The following is a 26,772-nucleotide window of genomic DNA, read 5'->3' as shown; positions in this document are numbered from 1 at the left end:
GTGATTTAAGAAGACAGGAGCCTGCAGCACTGAGGCACGCGGCCATTCTGCACCAGCTGTTTGTATGTGTCCGGGGCTCCCTCAGCCTCCACTGAAAGGTGCAGCCCTACCCTGTTGTGGCTACTTTCTGACTAGCTCCCAGGTGGGTCTTAGGTCCCCCTTTAAGACATGGGCAGTGGCGTTTTACCCGTTTGGTGAGCTGAGTGTCCATCATGAAGTTGTGAACGTGCTTCTCCGCTTTGGTGAGTTCCAGCTTCCGGGCCACCACGGCCACCACCAGGGCAGTGCAGCCGGCACCCTGTGGTAGGGGGGTTGGGGGGGGGGAGAACCGGGGAGAGAGCACATCATTAATGAAGCAGGGCTCATGTGTAAGACTCCACGTGCCCCGGGCCCACTGAGGGGTTCTGGGAGTAGGGTGGAGACCTGAGCTCTGGCTAGTCAAGGCCAAGTCACAAAACCCAGCAGAACCCTGATCCCCACACCCACAAAGGTGTTGACCTCTGGGACATGAGCCTTCCTAGAGCTGGCCACTTCCTCATAGAGCAGGGTACTCGATGGGGCTGAGGCTTGGGGTCATATAAAATACTGGACAATCGCTCGGTCACCTGCCAAGCTAAGCAGGGAAGACAGAAAATCCAGCACACGTGCGCCCTCTGCCTCACCCATACCCCAGCCCCACTGCCAGTCTAGAGCACGGGGGGCTGGGGAGGGCAGGAGGAAAGCCAGCCAGCCATGCAGTCTGGATGGGTCATCTGCTGGTGGTGGGCAGTTTTCCTGAAAATGATCTAATGAAGAGGCAAAGCGTCTCCCCTCCCCCCGAGACTGCTTTCCAGGGCAACCCCCGTTGGATAGAGTCTATGCGCTTAATGACAGCGCTTGCTCCTCGGTTGGGTCTTTTCACAGGAGTTCTAGCCTATGACTCAGCACAAGATATCAGTTCCTTCTTGCTTTCACCAGGAGGCTCCAGAATTCACCATCTTGCAGAGATTTTAAAGATGACAACAATACATCTGCCTCAACCCAGGATTTTAAAGGAATGCACAGAAGGCGCTCAGTATTTTCCAGAGCAGTGTTCCTACTTTGCTCTGGAAGGTCTATGCCAGGGGAGCCCAGGGAGGGTGAATAAAAGAGGCAGGTTCCTGAAGACTCAATTTCTCTCTCCTAATCCTCTGGGCACATGCTTGACTGTCTGAGAAATGAGCAGAAAGGGACTCCTCCCAATATTCTCCTGAAGGACTTTGAAGTCCTCTTTGCTGTGCATCTTGAGTTGGGGGACAGGGTGGGAGGTGCCAGGGATGGCAAGAGAGAACCGCTCCTGCCCTGCTTCTCCTGCAAGCAGCAGTGATAGCCCTGCCCTCGCCTGGGTCTTGGAAGAGAGCGCATGCCTCTTGAGGACCATTGCCTCTCTCCTGCAGGTGGGGCCCTGCACTGCCCTGACCTCTACTCATGGAAAGATGATGAGTTCAGGAAAGCCAGCAGTCTAATGCTGTGGATGCCAAACAGTAATTATAGGTGCCACAGAGCTCGGTGTAGCAATTGAGGTCCCAGGATTCAAGGAATCCGTCAAGAACTTTGGGACTCATGCAGTCTAACAATGTGTAGGAAGTCACAGAGACTTTTTTCAAAGGCACTATCTTCTGCATCAGAGTTGAGCAGCACGTATATGACAGATCAACCCCCTACTCTCCCTCATAATCGCTTTCTTTCCTTTGCCACAGATTAGCAAAGGCTAGCTGGTGTGAGGTTTTGGCAAAGCTGAAGTTGGCAATGTTTTTCCCTAGCTGTTTTAGAAGGGTTCTCATGAAAACAATCTCCTGTTTCTTGGTACATTTGGTCAGCGACCCATTTCTAGCACAACAAACTGAAAAGAACGGAGTCTGTGTGAACCTTCCTCTTTCTGACCTCATTTTCCTTTCTTGTTCAGGGACAGCCCTGTTTTCTTGGCATCTGTGACTTGCAGGAGACTCTGTGCCCAGTTTTCAAAGGATAGGTATGGGCAGTTGGACAGCCTGGTCTGTAGGTGTCATCAATTGAGCCAGGCCTCTAAAAGCAAAAAATAGCTTAAAAAGCTCTTCTAGCGGGAAGATGTGTGATCCATTTCCCCTCAACCAGACCGAGTATATAATCCCACTCTTTTATATGGAGTTCCAAAAGTACTTTGGGCTAAACGCCCAAAAAGCGGGATATATCATAGTGTTAAAAACAGAACATCAGATGTAGAGGGTTCTTCCCTGACTCCAGGCTCCCTAATCTCCCTGGGTCCAGGGAAACTCTACTTAAATCATCCCTGAGAGCTGGGGGCAGAATTAGCCTGAAGGAGTCTCCTTGCTTGTCATGCCACTTGGGCAATTTCATTAAAGCAATCAACCGTCCACAATCCCAAAGTTTCAGGTGCTAGATGGATTGCTCCAAGGTTCCTGCCATGGCTTACAACCGAGCCTGCTGAATGCAGAGGGGTTCTAAAGAGAAGCTAGAGTATTCTAATTAAGGAACCACCTATCTTATATGATTAAGTCACATTTCTGCATGGAGGCAGGAGGTTGAACTAGATGACATTTCTCAGTTTCCTTCAACTTAAAGAGGTCAAGACTTCCTTGTGGATATTTCCCAGAAGGATGCTTTGTTCTTAACCCGTAATTCTAACTCGAATAGATAGCAGTGGATACTTTCAACTTCACTTTTCTTTTAGAAAAATCCATCATCTGGATGGGTTAGGGAAGTAGCCATTAATGAAACCTCATCTGGTCGTTCCCACTAAGAGGCAACCTTGCAAAGAAGGGGTCAGACACCAGCAACCTTCAGAAAGTGGTGTGCAAGGTGCTGAAATCCAGACTGGTCCTCTCCTGTGTGTGTGAGAGAGAAAGAGAGGGAGGGAGGAAGGGAGAGAGAGAAGGAAGAAGGAAGGAAGGAAGGGAAGAGGGAAGATGGAGAGAGAGAGAGAGTTGGAGCAGAAACTGAGATAAGTGACAAGTTGTGCTGCCCCCTCAACAGCATGGGACAGAGAGCAGAAGAGGAGAAGAAGTGAAAATAGGAAAGAAAATAGAAAGGAATAGGGAAGAGGGATGGGCTCAAGGGAATTGGGTGGAAGGCAGGAAGAACAAGGAGCCTAAGACTTGGGTCAGAAGTTAATGTCAACTTTGGCTCTTTAGAGGAAATGAAGGAAATAAAGACAGCAGGGTCCCCTCTCACCTCCTGCTGTCTTTACTTTTAAGTGGTATAATGATTACTTCAGACTTCCCTGATAGCTCACTCGAGTATTCTTGGGCTTCCCTTGTGGCTCAGCTGGTAAAGAATCCACCTGCCATGCGGGAGACCTGTGTTTGATCCCTGGGTTGGGAAGATCCCCTGGAGAAGGGAAAGGCTACCCACTCCAGTATTCTGGCCTGGAGAATTCCATAGACTATGTAGTCCACGGGGTTGCAAGAGTCGGATACGACTGAGCAGCGACTTTCACTTTCACTTCACTTCACTTTCAATGATTACTTCTGCTTTTTTGGGGACAATGGGCTTTTTCACTTGGGTGAGTTTATCAGCCAGATAGGGCCATGTTAACAGTTTAAGGAGGCTCATGCGATGTGGCAGGGATGTAGGTTGATTTCAAGAGACAAAGTGCCAAGGCCATGGCTGGTTTGGGCATGTGAGCACTCCTGCTGTCCCAGCTGTTCTCACGTGGAACCTCAGAAATCGCTGGTGGGCAGAGGGGGAATTCGAGGAGAGGACAGAGTGGGACCAAAGAGGGTAAGCAGCTGCTGGTGTGACTTCCACTGGATCAGACTGTGGAGCAAATCCATGACTCAGGTTTTTGCCTTCAGAGGTGCCAAGTCCTGAATCCCGGTCGACACTAATTGGATTCCCTGGATCTTCTCTATCCAACACTATTTCCATGGGAGAGTGGTGGGAGGGGATAGGGTCCTCTAATGAGGTCGTACTTTCCAAGGTACATAGTGAGCAGGAGCTCAGGAGTGAACAGAGAAAGGAGTGGCTGGCCTGGGGTCAACACGCCTAACTCATCCATGGATTTGGACCCAAATCAGAGACCCAGCCTCCTTCACACTGGTCCTCCTACTTCTTGTTTCCAAGAAACAGTTTCCAGCTGGAAAACCTTAGACTCTCGAAAAATAAGTATCCCAAGGGGAAGAGTATGAGGTGTTCTTAACTAAAGAAGCATAAAACATAAATGAAAGTGACAAATGGAGGAGGGAAGCCTGGAGGATTTACAGTTGGATTCTGTTTCTGCAACAGATTCCATGTAACAACTAAAATAACATCAATTGGTTTGAAACCAAGGTGTTTCAGGGAGAAGCTCATCTTCTAAAACTGACATTAAGCAGATGTCTTGCTGAGCCCTCTTCTTTACCTCCTCCCCAAATGACTCAATTTGTGCCACCTTTTACTTCATCATCCCTTTCCTTTTGCAGTTCAAAGAAGCCTCTTGCATGAAATCTTGGGGGGAAAGCTCAGTGTCCCCAGCACATATCCTGGAATCTTTTGTCTATTTGTCCCTAACTCCTGAAGGGTCCACAGAGTGGGTCCAGCTCTGTTGTTCAGTTGCTCAGTCGTGTCCAATGCTTTGCAACCCCATGAACTGCAGCATGCCAGGTTTCCGGGTCCTTCACCATCACTCAGAGATTGCTCAAACTCGCATCCATTGAGTCGGTAATGCCATCCAATCATCTCATCCTCTGTCGTCCCCTTCTCCTCTTGCCTTCAATCTTTCCCTGCATCAGGGTCTTTCCTAATGAGTCCAGCTTTAGAAAATGTATATTGAAATGGGATTTCTACCAATCAGTCTTGGGGTCCCAAAAGTCTTCCAGATGACTGCAGAGCCAGAAAGCCTTCCGAGGCCCATTCTGGATACTAAATATTGTCAGCTTTCTCTCTGCCTTATAACTGTCATCATAAAATTCTTTATGGAAAGATGCTGGACTTTGATATATCTGCTTTAGTGGGTGAAATCTCTCAAACACACCAGGCCTGTGCCAACAATGTCAAGTTGTTCAGACAATTATATACCCTGCTTAATGGTTGATAATTACACCGTTACTGGGATTGCCAAGAGAAAACAATGATTAAGACTATTTACAGCCTGCACACACAAATTCTTCCTTTCCCTTCCCACTAGGCCTTGCCTTGGCCTGCGTGGTGTCCATGGTAACCAAACAGGAAGCCCTACCTTTCGTAAAGGCACTTGCAATAATAATCAGGAGAGGTACAAAGTGTTGGGAGACTGGGGGATGGGAGGAACGGATTCTCAGCCATGTGAAACCCTGGAAAGAAGTGAGTCAGCTAGAGAAGTCCCATTTGTAAGAAAAAAAAAAAATGCCACCAGGGTTCCTCACTGTGGCTGACCCCAGAGGGAGGCAGCTGATTTTAATTTGGGTAAAAACACAAGTGGAGGGAAGCTCCCTGTCCCTGTGTATAGCTAGGTATCTATGCAGCAGGGTTGATGCAGAAAGAGAAGATGAAAGGCAGGTGCTGTATTTTTAATACAGGGGGTGGGTATCAGTTCCTCCTCACTCGTTTGTTCTCTCCACTTTGATCACACCTTTCTCCTCAAGGAACAAACACTTTCTTCCAAGCAGCTGCTGAAGCTCCTGGAGCAAAAGCAGGTGTGAAGACCACACCCAAGGAGAAGGCAGGGAGGGGCCAGGGTCCGGCTGGCCCACCGCCGAGCTATGCCGGAGCAGAAGCCCAGAGATGCGGGAGTGAGGAAACCAGGGAAATGATGGCTCCCAGGCTCTGGCTTCTTGGCCGGAGCATAGCGCCATGCTGAGAGGGAGAATGGCTAGTATTTAAAAATAACGGAGGCTCCCAGCAGGGCTGTTCACCTTTCAGCAGCTGGGCTCCGTGCAGGCCAGACTGAGAGCTGGTTCTGAGGCACATAGCTGGCGCCCCAGGAGCGGCTCTGAGACAGGAAAGCTTTGGTCCTCGGGCGGCATTTCATTCTTTTCTGGAAGGAAGACTCCTTCCCTGGTTTCCTGGTGACAGCTGGAGCTGTGCCAGGCAGACTCCTACCAACCAACGGGAGGTATTTGTTCTGAGCCCTTACACTTACCCATGGTTTATCCCAAGCCTGGCACTAAGCTGCCTGTCATTAACTCCTGCCCAGGACCCACTAATAAGAGCCTTCCCTGGGTTTCAGTCAAAAAAGGAGAGGACAGCGTCCAGTCGTAACATGGCAGTGCCGGAGCCCTCCTGCCCTGCGGCCCAGGCCTCTGACCCCACGGCCTCCGCTGCCCTGAGCAACTGGCTGCTGTCAGTCTCAGGAGGCCTCCATGCTAGTGAGGAGCTAAACCTCTGCCCACTGATGGAGTCATTTCTCTTCCAGAAGGAAGGTCTTTTGTTTCCTCTTGGAGGAATGGGGGTGATGGCTGAAATCTGAGGGAGCCCTGGAAGGCTTTTGATGACAGGGGTGCAGAGAGGACTCCTCGGGGTGGGCTGCCGTGACCCACCAATGAGACCTAGGAATAAGCTTCGGGCCTCAGGTCCGCCCCCCATCTCCACCAACACCTCCTCAGCCCGCTGCAACACACAGCCTTAGATTCCTACATCTTCTCTGACCCTCAGTTTCCTCTTCTGAAAAGAGGACCCTGCATGTTTACTCTGTGCTCTGGGAAGGAGGTCAAAGGGCCTGGTTGCCTGTCCTGGTCAGAAAGCAAGGAGAGAGGCAAGAAGCCCTCATCCCGACCGACTGGTGAAGGAGCAGTGGGGTAGGGACGCTGAGGACTTGCCAGCCCTGAAGGCGGGCGCAGCTCCCTGTTGTTGACAGAGCGGTTAACATAAGCACTGCAGTCTACCCTCATCAGCAGCCAGGGAGGAGGGGGGAGCAGGCCTCCCGTCTGCACTTCCTACTGGAGAATGCTGAGGTCCAGCAGGCTAAGTGCCCTGCCTGGGTCCACACTGAGGTCCAGCTATGGGCATTCAGACTCTGGTCTGAAACTCCCTACCCACTGCCCTCCCATACTCCATACTGTGCAGCCAGGTGATGGGCACGAGTGTGCGGCAGGCTGGGGATGGCAGGGTGACGGGGCAGGAAAAACACACCTTGGAAGGAGGCAGCACAGCTGCTGGGCACCTGGGGAGGGATGGGGATGCTGTCACAGGCTAGCTAGCTGCCAGCACGGGGAGGGAACCGGCACTCAGAGCTCAACACCTCAACACTTGGACGCAGAAGCCAAGAGTTGGCCCAGGGCCATGTCATCAAACTGGGACCAAACCAGTGGCCAACCCAGGCTAGGACCTAGGTCTCTCACAGCCAGCTCAGAGCACTTGCCCCCATGAGTTCTAGCTACACTCTATCAGATGTGGCGCCAAGGTCTGTGGGGCCCAGGGCACTGGACAGAGGACAATTAACTGCAGGCCCTGATGGGAGTGGAGGGTAAGACCCATGGCCAGGTTCACCCAGCCCATTCCTAGGGGTCTGTGAGGAGACTGTTAACTGTTCGGGAACCAGGACTTCTTCCTATCTCAGACAAGGAAATGAAAAAGTGAGACGCTGTACAGATGTCACATCTGTCTTTCTACGTGCACAGGCACACATGCTGGCCCGTCAACTAGCAGCTGGCCCTGCGCCCACAAGGAAGGCCCCCTGCACCTGCTGTAAGGGATCGCTCCTGGCGGCATTCTAGGGGTGAGGAGGGGTCACGGGCGGCGGCAGGTACTCACCATGATGCCCGTGAGCAGACAGACACCTTTCCCACAGTACGTGTGGGGCACCATGTCCCCATAACCAATGGAAAGGAATGTAATAGAGATGAGCCACATGGCACCCAGAAAGTTGCTAGTTACGTCCTGCTGGTCGTGGTACCTGCCGGGGAAGGGGTGGGGGAAGACAGGAGTTAGTCAGTGCAACTGTCATGCCCGGGTTCTGGGCATACCTGGACAAAGAAGGACATTTTGCTGAGGCAGAGAGAGCAGCGATAGTGGCACACAGATCTCTCCAGGAGACGGACGCTGTTGAGGCTCTGCCCACCTAGGTCCTGCCTGCAGCTCTCGGTCCACCCCCCCCAACCCCCCACCACGAGCTTGGTCCCGGCGGTAAAATGTTTTGTCATGATTTGCACCATATTGCAGACGTCCTTTTTGGTAAAATAGCTTTGGATGAAATCATGCAGTAATAAAATTTAGATTTTCCCTTCCAAGCTGACAGTCTAAATGTATGTGGATGTGATTAATCTGAAATCACAAGCTCCTGAACAGGGAAAATGTCAAAAAAAAATCACCAAACGCATTTAGCAATTTCCCGTAAGAAGGTTGATGGAGCCCAAAGACTGGCACCTCCCTGGTGTTTGGAGGGAGGCTGCGGCAGCTGGGGTTCTTCGGACCTGTTTCCAGGGAAGTTTCCAGAGTCTTCGTGGAGGCATGGCCTCCTCTTCTGAGCTGGATGGAGGCTCGTGGCTGTCCTGCCCTGGGAGGAACTAGCTGGAAACATATCCCCACCATTCCCTCTGCCCAATACCCATTCCACCCCATCCCTCACCTCCCTCCCTTCATCTCCAAACACCAAGGCTCGCTGTGTGCCAGGTTTTGTGTCAAGTACTGAAACAGAAAGATGAACAGGATACAAGCTCTGCCCTTAGGCTTCTCAGCCCAGGGGAAGGGCCCATTTTAAGCATGTAGACATTTGAGGAAGAGTAAGGACGAGGCACCTGGAGGGCAAGAGGGAAAGGACAATGATCTTGACCCCGATGTAGGAGGGTAGGTCAGAGGCTGGAGTTTTTCTGGCAGACCAGGGGAAGGGTGTTCTGGGCAGAGGGAATAGTACCTTTGTGAAAAGCTAGGGCCCAACATGAGTGCAGCAAGTAGGCCTGGCTGCACCTGGGGTGGCAGGGCAGATGGATGAAGGTGGGTGTTTTTCTCAAAATGTTCTCTAACAGGATAAGCCTGAATGACACAGACATCACTCCTGGATAAACTCTTAGCATTACCCTCTTGGAGGCCACTGGATGGGAAAAGTGAGATATGGCCAGGGTGACCAAACCACCCTGGTTGGATAGAGCAGAAAGCCATTTAGGAGCCTTAATCCATAGAACGGAGTTACCAACAAGGCTTACATGACATGCTTGGGACAGGGCTGGGTACAGGAGACCCTCAGAAAGTATTCGCTGCTACTGTCAGCGCTCTCCATGTCCCCCACAGGGCCTGGAGCCCAGTGGGCAACTGGCAAATGTTGTTCTTCTTTCCCTTACCCCCACCCCAAGTCAGGTGTGCCAGAAAGGCTGCAGATACAGATGCATCGGGAGAGGAGCCTAAAAGCCGGGAGAAGCCTGATGGTGAGAAAGGAGGTGGAGGGTGTGTGAGTGGTGAAAGCCAAGGGCAGAGTAATATGGATTTCATTTACTGACTCAAGGGGCTTCCCAGGTGGCTCCAGTGGTAAAGAACCTGCCTCCCAGTGCAGGAGACGTAGGAGATGCAGGTTCAGTCCCTGGGTCGGGAAGATCCTCTGGAGGAAGGCATGGCGACCCACTTCAGTATCCTTGCCTAGAAAATTCTGTGGACAGAGGAACGTGGCAGGCTACAGTACACGAGGTTGCAAAGAGTTGGGTGAAGCTACTTAGTACATTTATTGACTCGCACTATATGAGTGGGAGCCACACAGTACAACCTACCCTGTGGCTAGTACTTTGTATACAAACACTCTAATTCTCACAACATCTTGTAATGTATTTTTACACGTAAGCAACTGGAAGCACGCAGACCTTGAGTGACTTGCCCCAAAACACACAGGACGTAACCAAAGTAAAGCCCGTGCTCTTTTCACTCTTCCCTCAGCACCAGAGAGGTGGAAACGACTGCTGTGTGCGTGGCGGAATGATAAGGAAGTTTTAGCAACATGAGGACACCTGGGCTCCAGTAGCAGGTGATGAGGTGGCCGTGGAGACAAAGGGTCTGATTTGGGAAGGCCTTGAATTCCAGGGTGAGAGGCTTGGATTTGGTCTTAGAGGCCTTGGAAATGATTCCAGGTCCTTGAGCAGCCGAATGACAAAATGACATGGCCCACTGGATGAGTGGTCTGTGGGTGGTGAACAGGATGTTTAAAAAGATGCAGCCCTGGGGTGGTGTAGCCAGGTGGGGAGCAAATGGCAAAGCCAGGATGGAGGTGCAAGCGGCAGCCTTCATCGCACATCTGAGCCTGGCCCGAGCAGACCCCGGTGAGCACATCATTAGGGGGCTATTCAGCCCCAGCTTGGGGCCTCTACCAGCAGTCAGAGGAGGGTGATTTTAGTCTTTCATAGCTGTGCACATGAGAGCATTCCTGGAACTCCAGGGGGACACCCGAAGAGCAGAATCCCCTCCCAAAGCTCAGCTGAGAAGACGCTTTCCTTCCCCTGCCCTCCCTGCCCTGCTGGCTCCCCAGTGACACTCTGTTGCTACCCTAAGGGCACCCTGGCTGCCTATTCCGCCCAGTTGGCCTCATCTCCCCAGGGCTGGGCCTGTGTCTGCTCACCTGCCTATACTAGAGTAGCATAGGCTGACGATGTCCAAATCTGATCCCCAAGATACAGTGTGGCCTGCCCCAGTGCTCCAGCCCCATCCCAGGTCTGACGTGGCCTTGGACGGGCAGCCACTCTTCCCCTCCCGTTCCCCAGAGCCCTGGGGCTCTGCCAGGCCCTCGGGCTGATGTAGTCCCCTCCACTCACAGCCTGCTGCTCTTTGGCTGGGAAGAACCGTGGCAGCCCTGGCTCTCAGGGCCTGTGCTGAGGTGTTGGTGGGGACTCCTTCCTTCCAGGGATGCACTTTGGAGACTGTGAAGTGGCAAGACTCAGCGACAGATCGAATGTAGGGGCACAGAAGGGTGAAGACTTAAAGATGGCTCCATGCCACAAGCCAGCAACATGTAAACACATGGTGCAGAGTCAGGGTCTTCAGTTCATCAGACATTTCCTGGAAGGGGTCAGGTCTGAGGATGGGGACATCAAGGCAGTGCCTAGATAGGAGGTGAGCCTGTGGTCTTGAGCTTAGCTCGCCTGGCTTCAAGCCCCAGCTCTACCTTAAGTAGCTCGATGGCTGTGGCCAAATGACTTAACCTCTCTGTGACCTAGTTCCTTTATCTACTGATGGGAGGATTAAGGAAAATAATCCACCAGCAATATTAGCACAGCGCCCAGCCCAGAGTAAGTGCACACTAAATGTAAGTGTTATCAGTCTGAGAAAAAAATGTACAGAAAAATACAGTGGCAGAAATTTACAAGTATGGTGGATGGAGGGTCCCAGTAAGGGAGTGAAGTAGATGAAGGGAGGGATGAAGATGAAGGGAAGGATGAAGATGAAGGGAAGGATGAAGATGTCTTGGTATTTGGGCTGGAGAACTATCTGATGAAAGGATGAAAGAAATCTGTCAGTTCCAGGACAAAGAATGGATATGGGACACTTGCTACCTGAGAATGATTCTAGCAGCTACATGCAAGGCTGATTAAAGAAGGCAGGTCCCAGACAGGGAGTTTGCAGGTGCCCAGGGAGAGGCAATGGAGAAACTTGAATGCCAAACCATGGGGTTTGGACTTAATTTGCAGCCTGTCCTTTGTGGATTTAATTGGCTGATTGACTTATTGGCTGTGCATGTAGGTTTCCAAAGTCCTCCTTTCCTTGCTTAAACTAGTGTTCCCAAACTGCTCGGCTGCCCTCAGGACCTTGGCCCATCCTATTCATATGTGGGTGGACTCTGAGGTAGAGAGATTAGACCTCAGAGTAGAATTAAATAACAGCAACCAATCATCTGCCTCTTTAAAGTTGAGGTTTGATCTCCTGCTTTATTTTTCTCTAAATTCTCTTTATGATCTTGTGGGTTTCTCTTTCATCCACCATTTAAAATCCTCTGGTGTTAACTATGCATGCTGAGAAGAGGAAAGGGGATCTTGAGGATGTTATTCCTTCATTCTTTTTCCAACTTTGAAGATCTCCCTCCTGACAGGGGCTATAGAAGATAAGAGATGAACCGGACATGCATCCTACTTTCCTGTGGCTTGGAGCATTGTCATGGAGATAAAACACACAGGCAACTCACCAAGCAGGAAGTGATGAGTGAGAGAGCCGGGCGGCTGATTCAGGACTGTGGGAGTGGAGAGGAGGGAGAAATTGTTTCCAAATCTATTCACAATTTTAGAGTGGTTTACACTTGTCACAAATTCACGTACTAATCTCATGATATTTTTTGCGATAGACAATTTCTTTGAGAAAAGAAGTCCTAAGTTTTTCTTTAAGAGCTAAAGAGGAAAAGCTGTGGGCATGTTTTTAGGGTTAGGATAGTTATTAATTTATCATTAGAGTGTGGAATATTTTTTTTTTGCTTTTAATATTTTGAAATAAATAATAGATATGGAAGATTGTGTGACTGGGTAAAAATGGTAGATGCTATTTTTGCTTCCTCCTCATATCCCTCTGGGCTTCCCTCAGCTGGTAAAGAATCCGCCTACAATGCAGAAGACCTCAGTTCGATTCCTGGGTTGGAAAGGTCCCCTGGAGGAGGGATAGGCTACTCACTCCAGTATTCTTGGTCTTTGCCACTGGCTCAGATGGTAAAGAATCTGCCTGCAATGCAGGAGATCTGGTTTTGATCCCTGGGTTGGGAAGAGCCCCTGGAGAAGGGCATGGGAACCCACTCCAGTATTCTTGCCTGGAGAATCCCATGGACAGAGGAGCCTGGTGGGCTATGATCCATGGGGTTGCAAAGAGTCAGACATGACTGAGTGACTAAGCACAGCACAGCTTATCCCTCTACAACTCTCAGTTTTAGTTCCCTGCTTTTAAAAATAAGTGGACAACCAGGAATCCCCAGACATTTGAGGAAAGTCTCAAATATTAAACACACAAACCAAATCAGTCAATTAAACAAACAAAGAAAAAGGACTCTGGATCACAGACAATTAACAGAGAAGAACTCTTGAAACAAATCCTGTAATTAATATCTTAAGAGAGATAAATGAGATATTGAACCCATGAGACAAGGATAGCATATACCAAGAAAGTCCTCCCACAGGGCTGGAAGATAAATAGAGAGAGTCTCCCAAAAGGCAGAGAAAGAGAGGAAAATTGGAGAAAATTAGTGAATCAGTCTACCAATTCAAACACTAAGTTTCAGAAACAGAGAACCGGCAAAAGAAAAAAAAAAAAAAAGGAGGAGGTGAAAAAGGAAAAGAGGGCAAGAAGTAATCATTAAAGATATCATTAAAAGATTTCCCAGAGCTGAAGGACACATGTTTCTAGATCAAGGGCCCACTGTTCCCAGCATAGTGGATGGAAATAGACTCACAGCAAGACACATTATGTGAAATTTCAGAACACCAGGGGGAAGAGGAAAGATGCTATGGAGCTTCCAGAGAAAGAGAGGTCAAACAAAGAATCAGATGTCAGAGTGACTTTGGACTTTTCCCAGAAACACTGGAAGCTAGAAGGCCATGGAATAAAGGTTTCAAAATTCTGAAGGAAAATGATCTCCAAACCAGCCAAGGCTTTCAAAGATTTGCGCCCTCAGTCCCCTTTCTTCTGAAGCTACAGGAGGGCAAGCATCACCCAAACGAAAGAGTAAACCCAGGAGGAAGCCCTGAGATGGAGAAAACTGGGGATCCGCAGAGGAGACAGGCCCAGGGTGACGGTGCCTGGAGGTCCCTGGGTGACGGTCATACACTAGGCATGAAGAACAACCTGTCCAGACAGGAACAGGTCAGACGACTCTGGGAGGTATTGCTCCAAGAAGACGAAATTGATAGAAAACCTGCAGGGCCCGAACATACTGAGAAGAAATGTAAACACCCGCCAGAGTCTCAAGTGAAATTAGTGATAAATACACAGCAACCTAAGCAAATGAACAAACACGATAATTAACCAGGAAAAGCAAAAAGTTCTACAGGAAAGGAAAAGTTGTCCTTTACTACAAGGCTGAGCTCTGAATAGAGTCAAATTAGCGTTGGCTGGGTAATGTAAATACTGATTACTGATCTAACCAACACAGTGATATAATGATGAAAGGAGGATGGGGTGGGATACAGGAAGAGTTGGAGGGAAGGAAAGGGAGCTAAATCCTTATCTTCCACTGTGGGAAGGGGACAGATGATGCTGAAACCAGAGCACCGAAAAACAGCAATATGAGCATGTCATGAAGACACATGGAGCTAAATTTTACAATTCATTAGCAAAAAGAGGTAAATGTAGCTACTCCTGGAGAAGCATAAACGGGAAAAACTGGTGGAGGATAGCAAATACCACAGAACAACTGAGTCTAAGTGTATGCAGCTGTAACTTCTATAATATCAAAATGAAACTAAACCTACGGGGGAAAAAAACCCATAAATATACATAACATAAAACTGTTATGAAGCCTGAAAATAAAATAAGCATCCTTGAACTCAGTGTCTTATTGCTCCTACTTGCGTGTTCTTACCACCTTCAGCCTCCCAAATCTCCCCAGAGATCACCAGCATCCTGAATTTCATGTTTATCATGTTCTTGTTTTTCTTCACAGTGGTTTTCCTTTAAGTTTTTTTAAATTTAATGGAAGTACAGTAGATTTACGATGTTGTGTTCATTTCAGGTGTACAGCAAAGTGATTCAGTCATATATATATATATATATATACATAATATGTATGTTCTTTTTCAGTTACTTGCCCCTTATAGGTTATTATAAAATATTTAGTACAGTTCCCTGTGCTATACAGTAGATCCTTGTTTGTTATCTATTTTATATATAGAAGTGTGTATATGTTAATCCCAAACTCCTCACAGTGCTTCTACTTAGGTATGTATACCTACCTAAACAATATATAATTAAGTTTCACTTATCTCTGAATTTCATAAAATGAAATCATACTGTAAGAGTGGGATAGGCAACCTCTAAAATGACCCCCAGTATTTCTTCTCCTGGGGTATTCACGTAATTTTGTAATCCCCTCCTTTTAAGTGTGGGCTGGACCTAGTAACTTGTTTCTAAGGAATAGAACATGGCAGAATATGGGTGTCACGTCTAAGGTTTGGTTATGAGAAGACTGTGGTTCTGTCTCGGAGATCTCTACCTTGATCTCTTTTGAATACTCCCCCCTGGGAGAAGCCACATGTGTGGTGGGGGACCTCAGCCTGCCCACAACCACATGAGTGAGCCTGGAAATAGAAACCCCCTAAGTCAAGCCTTGAGGTGAGACGACAGGCGTTAACCATAATCTTGTGAGAGACCTTGAGCCAGAGGTACCCATTTAAGACATCCCTGAATTCCTGACACATAGCAACTATGAGAGTGCAAATGTTTGCTGTGTTAAGCTGGCAAGTTACAGGGCAATTTGTTACACAGTAGTAGATAACAAATGGGGCTTCCAGGTGGCACTAACGATAAAGAACGCACCTGCCAATGCAGGAGACGTAAGAGATGCAAGTTCAATCCCTGGGTCAGGAAAATCCCCTGGAGGAGGGCATGGCAACCCACTCCAGTATTCTTGCCTACAGAATCCCATGGACAGAGGAGCCTGGCAGGCAACCATCCATAGAGTCGCAAAGAGTCAGACATGCCTGAAGCAATTTCGTGCACGCAGTTAACTAATACAATGAACTTTTCTCTGAATTGCTTTTCCTAGTCAACATATATGCTGATATTTGTGACTATAATGCATTCTCACTGCATTTCATCATATTACTACACCATCACTTATCCATTCGCCTATCGATGGCCACGTGGGTGGTTTCCAGGGTTTTCCTCTAATGGGCAATACCGCTACAAACATTCTTAATCACACCTCCTGGTTGCTTAAGAGTTTCTCTGGGACACTTACTTAAGAGTGGATTTACTGGTTTGTACATATTTAATGTCATTTGAAAATGTCATGTTATTTTCCAAAACACAGTAAAAATTAGGTTTCTACCAGTACTGGATACATGTTCCTGTAACTCCATGTTTTTATCAAAACGTCATCATCTGACTTTAATTTTTGCCAAACTAATGGGTAAATTGGTATTGCGTCATGCTTTTATTTTACATTTTCCTGATGAAATCTGAATGTCAATTTATATGTTTTTTGGTCACTCGTATTTCCTCTTCTGTAAAGTACTATTCATGACTTTTTTTCATTTTTCTATTGGTTTATTTTTGTCTTTTTTTCTAATTCATTATAAGAGTTCTTTATATATTTTAGATAAAAACTTTGTCAGTTTATATATTGCAAATATGTTCTCCAAGTTTGTGCCAGGTCTTTTTACTTTCTTTGTAGTATTTTTTTTCTTTATAGTATTTTTGATGAACAGAAGTTTTACATTTTACTGTAGCTGAATTTATCATCATTTTAATTTATAATTAGTGACTTGCATAATTTGTTAAAGAAATCCTTTCCTATCTGCAGTTTTAAGACTTTCTTTTAAATGTTTCTAAATGTTGCCTTTCATATTTGTCTTCAGTTCAGCTAGAATTGATTTTATGTATGGTGTGAGATAGGGATACAACTTCATTTTTTTTTATATGCTGCTGCTGCTGCTGCCGCCAAGTTGCTTCAGTCCTGTCCGACTATCCCAAATCCACTTAATGAGCAGTTCATCCTTTCTCCACTGAGAATGCTACCTCTGTCATATAGATTATATGTGAAAGTGAAGCTATTTCTGGGTCCTCTACTCTGTTCCATTGGCCTTTTTGTCCAACCTGGAGTTACCTCTTTGTAGCCTTTTCTAGGTACCTTCTCAGAGCCTAACACATAAAAGGTGCTTAGTAAATATTTGTGGAATGAATATGGCCTGCTTCTTGCTTTTCCTGTCCCCTTGTGAAAGTTAAGTTGCTTTAGTAATTCAGTGACGCACGTTAAAGTGACTTCAGCTGTTCTCTCTGGCAGAAAAACTTTTGTGAAAGTGGCTGCCAAATTCCCTGGGCTTGGAGTTGGTTCTCACTATTCACAAGAACTCAGCTTCTTGACAGTAGCTGTGACCTCGCTCTTTTCACATGCATCTTAGTGATTTGATGGCTCTAGTCATTTATCCTGGATCTGGTTTGTCTGTTGGAAATTTTCAGGAATCAAATCAAATCTTGAAGACAAGATTCTTTGTCTTCATCTTCTAGTATTCCCCAGCTTTGTACAGTTAGACCCTAGCCCCAAGCCCCTGTGCTTATTCAGTTCTCCAGTGGAAAAACCAACATGCACCTGATTCAACCCTTTGGTGGCCTTGGAGCCTGTTGGCATTTCCTCCTCAGAACAGTCCTCTTGGCATCTTCACTGACTTGTCCTGCTCCCCTCCTGTTCCGACCATCCTTGGCTTCTTCAATGTTGCTGTGCTCCAAGCTCGTCTCACACCTTTCCTGCTTCTGTATTACCTGCCATGTCTTCACTGATCCCTTCTAAGTGACCTTTAAAGCGGCAGCTCAAAACCCACCCAAGTCAATGTGGGCCTCTGTCTGCAGCCCCCCACTACTCGGCTTCTGCACTCTCCATTTGCTGCCCATACGCTGCCTCGGGTAGGAGACCACTGGTGTGGACCATTGTTAGGTGTCACGGTGAACTACCTATGTCTGAGTCTGGGTTTTATTCTGTAGTATCTGCATGACCTTGTCCTCAGTTTTCTTATCTATAAAAGGAGATAAAAGACACTTGCTCCCTGGAAGAATAGCTATGACAAACCTAGACAGTGTATTAAAAAGCAGAGACATCACTTTGCCAACAAAGGTCCCTATAGTCAAAGCTATTGTGTTTCCAGCAGTCATGTATGGATGTGAGAGTTGGACCATAAAGAAGGCTGAAAGTGAAAGTGAAAAGTCGCTCAGTCATATCTGACTCTTTGTGACCCCATGGTCTATACAGTCCATGGAATTCTCCAGGCCAGAATACTGGAGTGAGTAGCCTTTCCCTTCTCCAGGGGATCCTCCCAACTCAGGGATCAAACCCAGGTCTCCTGCATTGCAGGTGGATTCTTTACCAGCTGACCCACAAGGGAAGCCCAAGAATACTGGAGTGGGTAACCTATCCCTTCTCCAGTGGATTTTCCCAACCCAGGGATCAAACTGGGGTCTCCTGCATTGCAGGTGGATTCTTTAACAACTGAGCTATGTGGGAGGCTGAGAACAGAATTGACGCTTTCAGACTATGGCACTGGAGAGGACTCTTGAGAGTCCCTTGGACATGAAGGAGATCAAACCAGTCCATCCTAAAGGAAATCAACCCTGAATATTCATTGCAGGGACTGATGCTGAAGCTGAAGCTCCAATACTTTGGCCACCTGATGCAAAGAACTGATTCATTGGAAAAGACCTTGATGCTGGGAAAGACTGAGGGCAAGAGGAGAAGAGGGTGACAGAGGATGAGATGGTTGGATGGCATCCCTGATTCAATGGAAATGAGTTTGAGCAAACTCAGGGAGATAATGATGGACAGCAAGCCTGGCATGCTGTATGTAATTTGTGGGGTGGCAAAGAGTCAGACATGACTTAGCAACTGAACAACAATAACAATACTTGTACCAGCTGGCAGAGAATTACCTTTAGGGTTAAATGAGCTGCTATTTCTAAACCATTAGAATAGTGCCTGGCACATAGCTGCAGTAAAAATTTTGGCTATTGTTGTGCCCTCTTGTGTGATACGTCTGGCCTTTTCATAGCTGAAAGAATGCAGCATCTGGAGCTGAAGGACTACCTTTCATGCCCTAATGGCTTTGTGACCTTGAACAAATTACTATCTCAGAATCTGTTTCTTCTTTAGGGAATCAGGGTGTAATAATGTCTGCCCTGACTATCTCACAAGATTGTGGCGAGGAGTGAGTGTAGAAGGGCTTTGTCCGCTGGAACACATGATACACATAAAGGTGTGTGACTGCTTCTTGGAGAGCCTCCCACCTGGAGCATCTCCCACCTGGAGTTCTGTCCTAATGACCAGGGCAGCCACAAGGGGACCTGGAGGAGAAGAGGCAGCAGACGCCGCCCCATAGGAAAAGTCATTCATTCCTCCCAGGTTCTCCTTTCACTCATCCTTGTCCCACTGCTGGGGGCTGACCACAGCCCTTCTGCATGGTGATGTGTAGTGTCAATCCCTTATCACTATCCAATCCTATCTGCCTCATCTTCCATATATGTCCAGAATATGGGCCGCCCCCGCCAGCTTTGCTGCCACCATCTGGCCCAGGCCTACCTCCTTGCCTGGACCGCTGCAGCAGTCACCTAACTGATTTCCCTGCTTCTGCCTGTATCACCCCCACTCACCACCCGCTAACAGCAACCAGATTGGTGCTTACAGACCAGTATGGCAGACCATGTCACCTGTATCCCTCAGACCATGTCACCTGTATCCCTCAGACCATGTCACCTGTGTCCCTCAGACCAACAGCCAGAGTCCGCATGTGTCTCAAGAACCCTCCTCCACAGCGCTGGGACCTCTCTGACCCCATATCCTAGGAGCTGCCCCCTCGCCCACTCTGTTCCTGCTGTCTGCTGTCTGTACAGCTCCTTCTGTAGCCCAGCTTCACTCCATCTCAGAGTTTGGATTCCTGCCATTCCTTGTACCTGGAAGGCTCTCACCTCAATTAATTGCAGGCTTTTGCTCAAAGTCAACTTCTCAGGAAAGTGCTCCCTGCCTAATCTATTTAACTACTGCGGCCCCAACCCTACCACATCCCACCTTCCTCTCCTGCATCACTTTTCTCCACGTGAGTGTCACCCCCTGACATAATACATGTTTGGCTTATTTTTGTGTGAATTGACTGTCGATACCTGTTAGAATACCAGCTTCAGGGATATCCTTTATGGTCCAGTGGCTAAGACGCTTTGTTCCCAATGCAGGAGGCCAGGGTTCAATCCCTGGTAAGGGAACTAGATTCCACATGCTGCAACTAAGACCTGGCACATCTAGATAAATAAATAAAATATATATATATATATATTTTTTTTAAATAAAGAATACAAGTTTCATGAAGAAAAAGACTTTTTCTACTTTGTCTACTACAAAGTAGACAAAGAAATATTTGCTGAATGAATGAATTAGTGATCCTATTTTGTTTTAATTACAAGCCAGCAGGACAAGGTCAGTGGGGTAGGAGCTGTTACTCCAATTTTATAATAAAACAATGAGAGGATCAGGAGACTAGGCAACCTCCCTAACTTCTCACAGCAAGTGAGTAAAAAAGCTGGGCCGGAAACCTATCTGTTTTCTGATTCGAGAAACGGTGGCTGCAGTAGGCAGGGCATGGGGAGGCGTGTGGCAGCAGTGTCTGTGGATGCCAGCCTGTCCTAACTCGCTGGAGCCCCTGCTTAGTCCCCACCAGCAGGACAGATTGCCAGGGGACTGGCGAGTACGTACCGGCTTGGATCAGGGGGCTTGAGAAGTTCTACCTAGCAGAAGACATTTTCATGGAGTCCTGGGTTTTACTCCCATCCCTACCTCCGCCTTTATGTTGGTTGCCAGTATAATCAAGCCCTGATTACCAAGTGCCCTCAGCACGCAAGGGCATTTGATTCCAGCCTTGGGGAGAAAACGGCCATTTTTAAGCATCTTATGAGCCTTTGTTTAGGAGGATTTGAGAAATGCTTGAGGTACATGAAAGAATGTCATGAAATTCAAAGTCAGCGGCACAGTAAATGGCTTATTATGGTAACTTTAGGGTTACTCCATTATTCTAGCTACAGGTGAATTCACATCAAGACCAAACCCCCCCAAAAAGTTTTTTCTTTTCTTAAAAACAATTTCCCTTCTAAACATCTTATAATATGAAATAAATGGCCCTGGAGGCCCAGGGTAAGCATCAGCCTCCTGGACCACGTGTCTGATGACACAAGCATCCGTGAAGTCACTCGCTCATCTGTCTCATTTCTATAGTCAATGCCCTATTTTTTTAAACAGTTGGCTTTGAATTTAGGAAAGTAAGGATGTTTCCCTCCACCAGGTAATTCAAGGCGACAGCCCTGAATCTTTCCAAGGCAAATCTAAATCCAGTCTTTTATTTCCAGCCCCAAGAACTCACAGCATGGGTACAAAGCCTCTGGTTATTTTTAAAGGGGAAGAAAATCATCACCACCAAAACAGACAACTCCAACAAACAAGTTGCAGTATGTCACCAAACAGAAGTGGCTCATGGTTTTTCTGTGAACATAGCGGGCATGGCTTTCTCTCTCAGAGGTGGTGGCCTGCACGTCTCTCTGGTAGCTTTCTTCAGAGACCTTCGCCAAATTGGGAGACTCAGGACTTCTGACTGGTGTCATACATCTGGGTGCAGCCTCTCTGTGGGGAAGTCTGAACAAGAACATCAGCTCAGCTTCTCTTGGAGTGTGTTTGTCTTCCCTGGGGACTCTCCCTCCCCGTGTTTGGCTGAGAAGTTTTGTTCAATTTCCCACTTTGCAAATGGTTGCAGCATTTGAGGGAGGCCAGCTGCCATTCCTTCCACAGTCCCTTTTCTCTGCAAAGGGGAGTACTGTCAACCTCTTTGAATGGTTATTAAATTAAAAACCAGATGGTTCATCTGGCAAAGCCTTCTGAGTCAGTTTCTCTATTTGCAATGTTTTCTTTCTTCTTATTAAAAAATATTTCCATGTTTCCTGATTTGGAAATGTTTAATAAAATGCATGAAAATGGAGAAAAACAATATGTTTGGAAGAAGCACTGTTCCCATGGGAAGCGCGTCTTCCATGCTCTTTGGAGGTGGCGTGGCGGAGACAGGATGAGAGTTCAGACCCCAGCCCTGCCATCTGTTCTCTGTGGGACCTGGGTAAGGAGCTCATCTCCCCACGCCTTGGGCTTTCCTTCCATAAAACAAAATGTAAAACATCTCCCATGGGATCATGCTGATGGTTAGGTGAGATAACAAATATAAGAGCCCGAGCAGCATCTGGCAGGCACTGGGGCTCACCAAGAGAGTTCATTCGGTCAACAACTGTCGGTGAGCCCTTACTATGTGCCTTGGCACCGACTTCAGGGAACTTGCAGTCCAGTGAAGGAGGCTGACACCCAGCAACACAAAAGCTAGAAAAGGCTGACTTAGAACTGAGACACATGCTGACAGGCAGCATGGGGTGCGCTAAGCGGGGACACCCTCTGAGGTCGCAGAGCCCCTCAGGAGGAGCAGGGGTGAGGCTGGAGTGCAGGGCGGGAGGGGGGTGCGCCAGGTGAGGAGCCGGGAGGGCATGGAGGGAGAGGCAGGGCGGTAAAGGGCGCTCTCTCCAAGCACCAGCGCTGGGCCTTGACAGCAGAGCAGCATGAACAGGCTGGCTCCATCGGCCTCACCATCACCGGCTGCCTGGGTCCTTGTCTCCCTTCTTCCCCCTTCTCTGTCTTCCTCTCCACCCGCTTTCTCCCCTCCCTCCTTTGAAACACCCCCCTCACATCCCTCTGTCTCTCCCCCCTCGGTTCCTCTCCCTGGCTCAATCTCTTCCTCACCTTCTCCTGTGAGAAGAGCCTCCCCACAAAGGGAGGGGGGCTTCTGCCTCCAATGAGCTGACAGTCCCTGCGGGGCCACCTGTCTTTCTTTGCCTCAGCTTGGTTTTGCTTATCCAGCAAACTTATATCCTGTACCTAGTGGGTGGTCAGATACCAATATCAGGAGATGAAACAGCTCGGAGACCCTGCTCTGGGAAGCCCCCGCAGAGTCAGACTCCTGGGATGAAGTGGGGAGGACTGGACCAGAATAAGACCACATGTCCTTGTCCTCCCAGGCCCCGGAGACCACTGCCCTCTGCTCTTCCGGCCGAGGTTTCAGCTGCCACCCCCAGGTCTCTCTGTGTGTGCTCAGTTGCTTAGTCGTGTCCAGCTCTGCGCAGCCTCACGGACTGTAGCCCACCAGGCTTCTCTGTCCATGGAACTTCCCAGGTAAGAATACTGGAGTGGGTTGCCATTCCCCACACCAGGGCATCTTCCAACCCAGGCATCGAATCTCCATCTCCTGTGTCTCCTGCCCCGGCAGGTAGATTCTTTACCACTAGCACCACCTAGGAAGCTCTCCCAGGCCTCTGAAACCAATGCAAACCTCCCCTCTGACTGTCCAACCCATGGACCCACCTGCCAACATGGGACATATCCAGGGGACAGCAGGTAAATTAATTCAGCTTATCTGAACCCTGCTCATCACCTGCCCCTCCCTGTGCCCAGATCCTTCCAGATCCATCCTCTTCCTCCTGCATTTCCTATCTGCGGGTAATAACACCACCCGGCTACTCCAGGATGCTGGAGTATTTGCAGAGTTCTTCCACTATCACCCCACATCCAGTGAGTTGGAGTGTCAATTTGGGCTCCTTTAGCTCTTTCTCCTTTTTGGCCACAACATTCAGTATACAGGATCTTAGTTCCCCAGCCAGGGATGGAGCCCGTGCTCCCTGCTCTTGGGAGCACAGAGTCTTAACCACTGGACCACCAGGGAGGTACCTCCTCTAGTTCTTTCAAATTCCTCACTCCCATCCCCGCCACCACCTCCGCCACTGCCATAGAGGTGGCATCCTGTCCCGTGTCCATCATGGCAGCAATCTCCCAACTAGTCTCCTTGACTGACAGTCATCTGTGCTCCCCTCACACACTGGAATCAGGGAAGTCTGTCCAAGACAAAGGACTCTCCTCCACTCAAAACCCACCAGTGGCTCCCCACTAGTCTACAGTGGGGGGTGGTGGGCTATTCTTCAGCCTCAGTGTGGAGAATACCTCAGGCATTCCCAGTGTGGAGATACACTTTGACACACCAACCACCTCTCCAGGACTAATAGTAGTTGAAGAGTTGACATTTGAGAAGGATTTACAAGGTAGTTTCAAGGTTATCACTATGATAACATCACTCTCGCTGTCTTATACTCTGATTTGCTTTCTCCAACAGAAAGGAAGGGCTGGGACTTCAGCTAGGCTGGCAGAAATGATTTATAACCCATGGCACACCCACAGCAGAAGTCACGTATCTCAAAACCATCGTTCCTGCATTATTGGAATAACAGAAAAAAGTAAATAAATAAGGTTGGTTACTGTTGTCTATGATAGAGGATTAAATCCAAACTCCTTAGACTGGCCTGGCCCCGGCCCACCACTCTAACCCTGAGTACAGCTGCAGCCTCACTGACCCCCTGGCAAGCAACTACTTACTTTCTCTCCTACCCTGTGCTCCTCCACCTCTAAGCTCTGCTTGTGCTGGTCCCTCTGGCTGGAGTACCCTCAGGCCCAGAAAACTACCTCCTCCAGGAAGCCTTCCTGGATTGAGCCCCCGCTGCAGAGCACCCTTAGCCCCATGGTCCTCTCTGTCCCTCCCACTGCAGGCTCTAATCTTGTGCTTGCTCCTGGGGCTTGCCCTTTACCACGGTCCTGAACCAGCCCCAGCCCCAGGCACTAGGAGGAAGCTCTGAGAATCGGCGGAAGGATGCAGTGAGTAAACAACGGGCCAGGGGAGGTGCTGCTTAAACCTGATCTCATCTCACTCACCTCTGTGAGCCTCTGGTTTCTCACAGCTGCTGTCTTTGGTTTTCATTCAATTCCACCCTCCTGGGCCATGGTCTTCCACCTGGGAGTTTTCTCTCTCCTAGTTGAACCTTTTCCCAACATCAATCAGAGTGTCATTCGGAAGCAAAGAGGCTTCATGGATCTTAGTGTTTTATATATGGAGACAAGAATAACAGTGGTTGGGATTCTTGCAAGATATTTCATCAAAGACCTTAGTGATGATCTATTTCTCATCTCCTTTTATTTCTGGGGCTAACTCTATGAAGTGGGTAGGACTGGATATATAATCCTATTTTAAAAAGTAACATTATCATTTGTCAAATGACAGCCATATACCATGTGGGCCAAACCTTTCTGTGTATCATCTCACTTAATCCTCACAATAACAAGGTTTGCAATGGTCATTTCCTGTGTTCCTGAGTTGGAAACTCAGGCTCAGCCAGGTGAGGGAACTTGCACGAAATAACATGTAAGTGTGAGCTTGGGTCTGGTGGATTCCTCTGCCCCATCTTTGACACTATTACGCCTTTAGGTGGCGCTAAGTGGTAAAGAACCCGCCTGAGAGAAGCAGGTTTGATCCCTGGGTTGGGCAGATCCCCTGGAGGAGGGCATGGCAACCCACTCCATATTCTTGCCTGGAAATTTCCATTGACAGAGGAGTCTGGTGGCTACACTCCACAGGGTCTCACGGAGTCGGACACTACTCTTAGCATGGAAGAGTCTAGGATGCTTAGGATACGGAAGCAACTTAGCACACACATGCCTCAGAAGTGAAGGCCCAGTAAGGTTGAGAGGAGAGATTGCTGGGGATGCGCCCTGTCTTGGGTATCTGATCCTAGATCTATATTACAATGAGCCAACTTCACGAGGGAGTGAACCGGGGCCAGGGCTGCCCTGTTACAGCAGCGTAGGTTGTGCGCGGTGCAGCTGCGGGGAGCGCCATTCACACAGCAGTCAATGTGAATGGCGCCCCCTGGAGTGCAGTGCCGCGTAGGCAGTGGTCCCAGCTAGAGCCTCAAAGGGAAGAAGGGTGTCTTTCTCCTCTCCGTTCTGCCTTCCAAGAGAATTCAAGGTAGGCAGCTCCCCAGGCGAGGCAATGTTGAGGAGGGCCCAGAGCTGCAGTCTCACCTGGGCAGCGTTAGAGTGGGAGGGAGGTGGGGGCTGCTCTGTGACCAAGAACAAAGGGAAGCCGGATGGAAGAAATACCCTGGGAAGGCGTTTTCTTGTTACTGTTTCCCAGAGCAGTGGGGATTCCAGGGCAGGACGTGGGAGCTCCGGTTGGGCAGCTTCCCCTGCCACGGAGAAGAGGGGATGCCAAGCAGGTGAGTGGGAAGAATTCTAACTCGGCAGAGGCAACCAAACCCATCTGGGGAGCCTGGCTGTGGGGCTTGGGGGCCTGCCTGTGGAGCGAGCTGCCTCTAACCTCTTTCCAAAAGCTTGGGTGTCCAGATGGCACACATCCTTGGACTTCCGGGGGCGGGCTTTGGCCACGTGAAGAGTGACAAAGTCTCCGGCAGGCTCTCAGGGGCTGTCCAGGCCTGCCAGTGCCACAGCCAAAGCACCCAGACCTTGGCTCATATGATTAACTGGAAGATCCTAGAACACATTAGAAAGAAGTCGAGTTCTGAAGCTGAGGACTTATGTGGAAAAGGGAATGGAGACAGTCAGCACCTGCACACCCCAGCCCATGCCCCTAGGGGGGCTTTCTTGCTAGAGGAACTTCTAAATCTTCAGAGCTGGCACACCCCCAAGGTCTACAAGAGCAGCAGCTGGAAGGAAAGCCTCCTGTGCTGGGGCCTCCTTGCTCATCTCTGTGGCCCCAGGAACAGAATGAAGCAATCCAGCTGGAGAAGAAGAGCCCAGAGCATCCCAAATTCTTTTTTTCTGCCTCCTGAACTGAGAGATTCTTGCTGGAGAAAAAGGAGGAGCAAGGCAGAAGAGAGATGACCCACCTGGAGTTTCTTCTCATTTGCAGGACCTGGAGAGGGAGGTATAAAATCCCATGTGCCATCAGCAGCCCCCTTGGGAGCTCCATCTGCTCCTCTGAGACAGCAGGGGGCCCCAGCCCCATGCAGCTGCAACCCCCAACACAAGTTGGAGAGCTGGCCAGGTAGAGGAGTGGGCAGCTGCAGCTCGCCTCTCTGATGCCTTATGGGGCCATTTTGGAAAGACACAGATTTCCTAAATGGACCTGATGGTGACAAGTGTCCTCAGGAACACGACGTGGCTGTGCTGGCAGAATGGGATTCTCCTAGGGAGCATAAACCAGAGGCCCAGGGCTCCCAAGCTCTGGGCCTTTCTAAGGAAGGGAGAAAACAACCATGGTCATACCACCGAACACCTGTTGGGTAGGCTTTGTCTCTGGGAGTCACTGAGACTTGGGGCTGCCTCTAGCCCCACAAACCTCATTCTTTCCAGGTAAGGAAATG

At 48.8% G+C, this 26,772-nt stretch overlaps 1 protein-coding gene across 2 annotated transcripts in view; it reads right to left on the bottom strand.

Annotated features, from left to right (window-relative positions):
* KCNN3 (potassium calcium-activated channel subfamily N member 3) overlaps positions 1 to 26,772 on the bottom strand; it is a 172,014-nt gene that overhangs the window by 23,668 nt on the left and 121,574 nt on the right. For both annotated transcript variants that reach the window (XM_040230433.1, XM_040230434.1), the window contains exons 4-5: positions 7,666 to 7,807; positions 188 to 298 (exon numbers count right to left, since the gene is read on the bottom strand). In XM_040230433.1, the coding sequence (XP_040086367.1) occupies positions 188 to 298; positions 7,666 to 7,807 (253 nt within the window). The remainder of the gene's footprint in view (positions 1 to 187; positions 299 to 7,665; positions 7,808 to 26,772) is intronic.

The sequence above is a fragment of the Oryx dammah genome, unplaced genomic scaffold (genome assembly GCF_014754425.2).
Source record: "Oryx dammah isolate SB20612 unplaced genomic scaffold, SCBI_Odam_1.1 HiC_scaffold_28, whole genome shotgun sequence".
Classification (NCBI taxonomy): domain Eukaryota; kingdom Metazoa; phylum Chordata; class Mammalia; order Artiodactyla; family Bovidae; genus Oryx; species Oryx dammah.
Note: the sequence above shows the minus strand (reverse complement) of the source record. Positions and strands in the feature narration are given on the sequence as shown.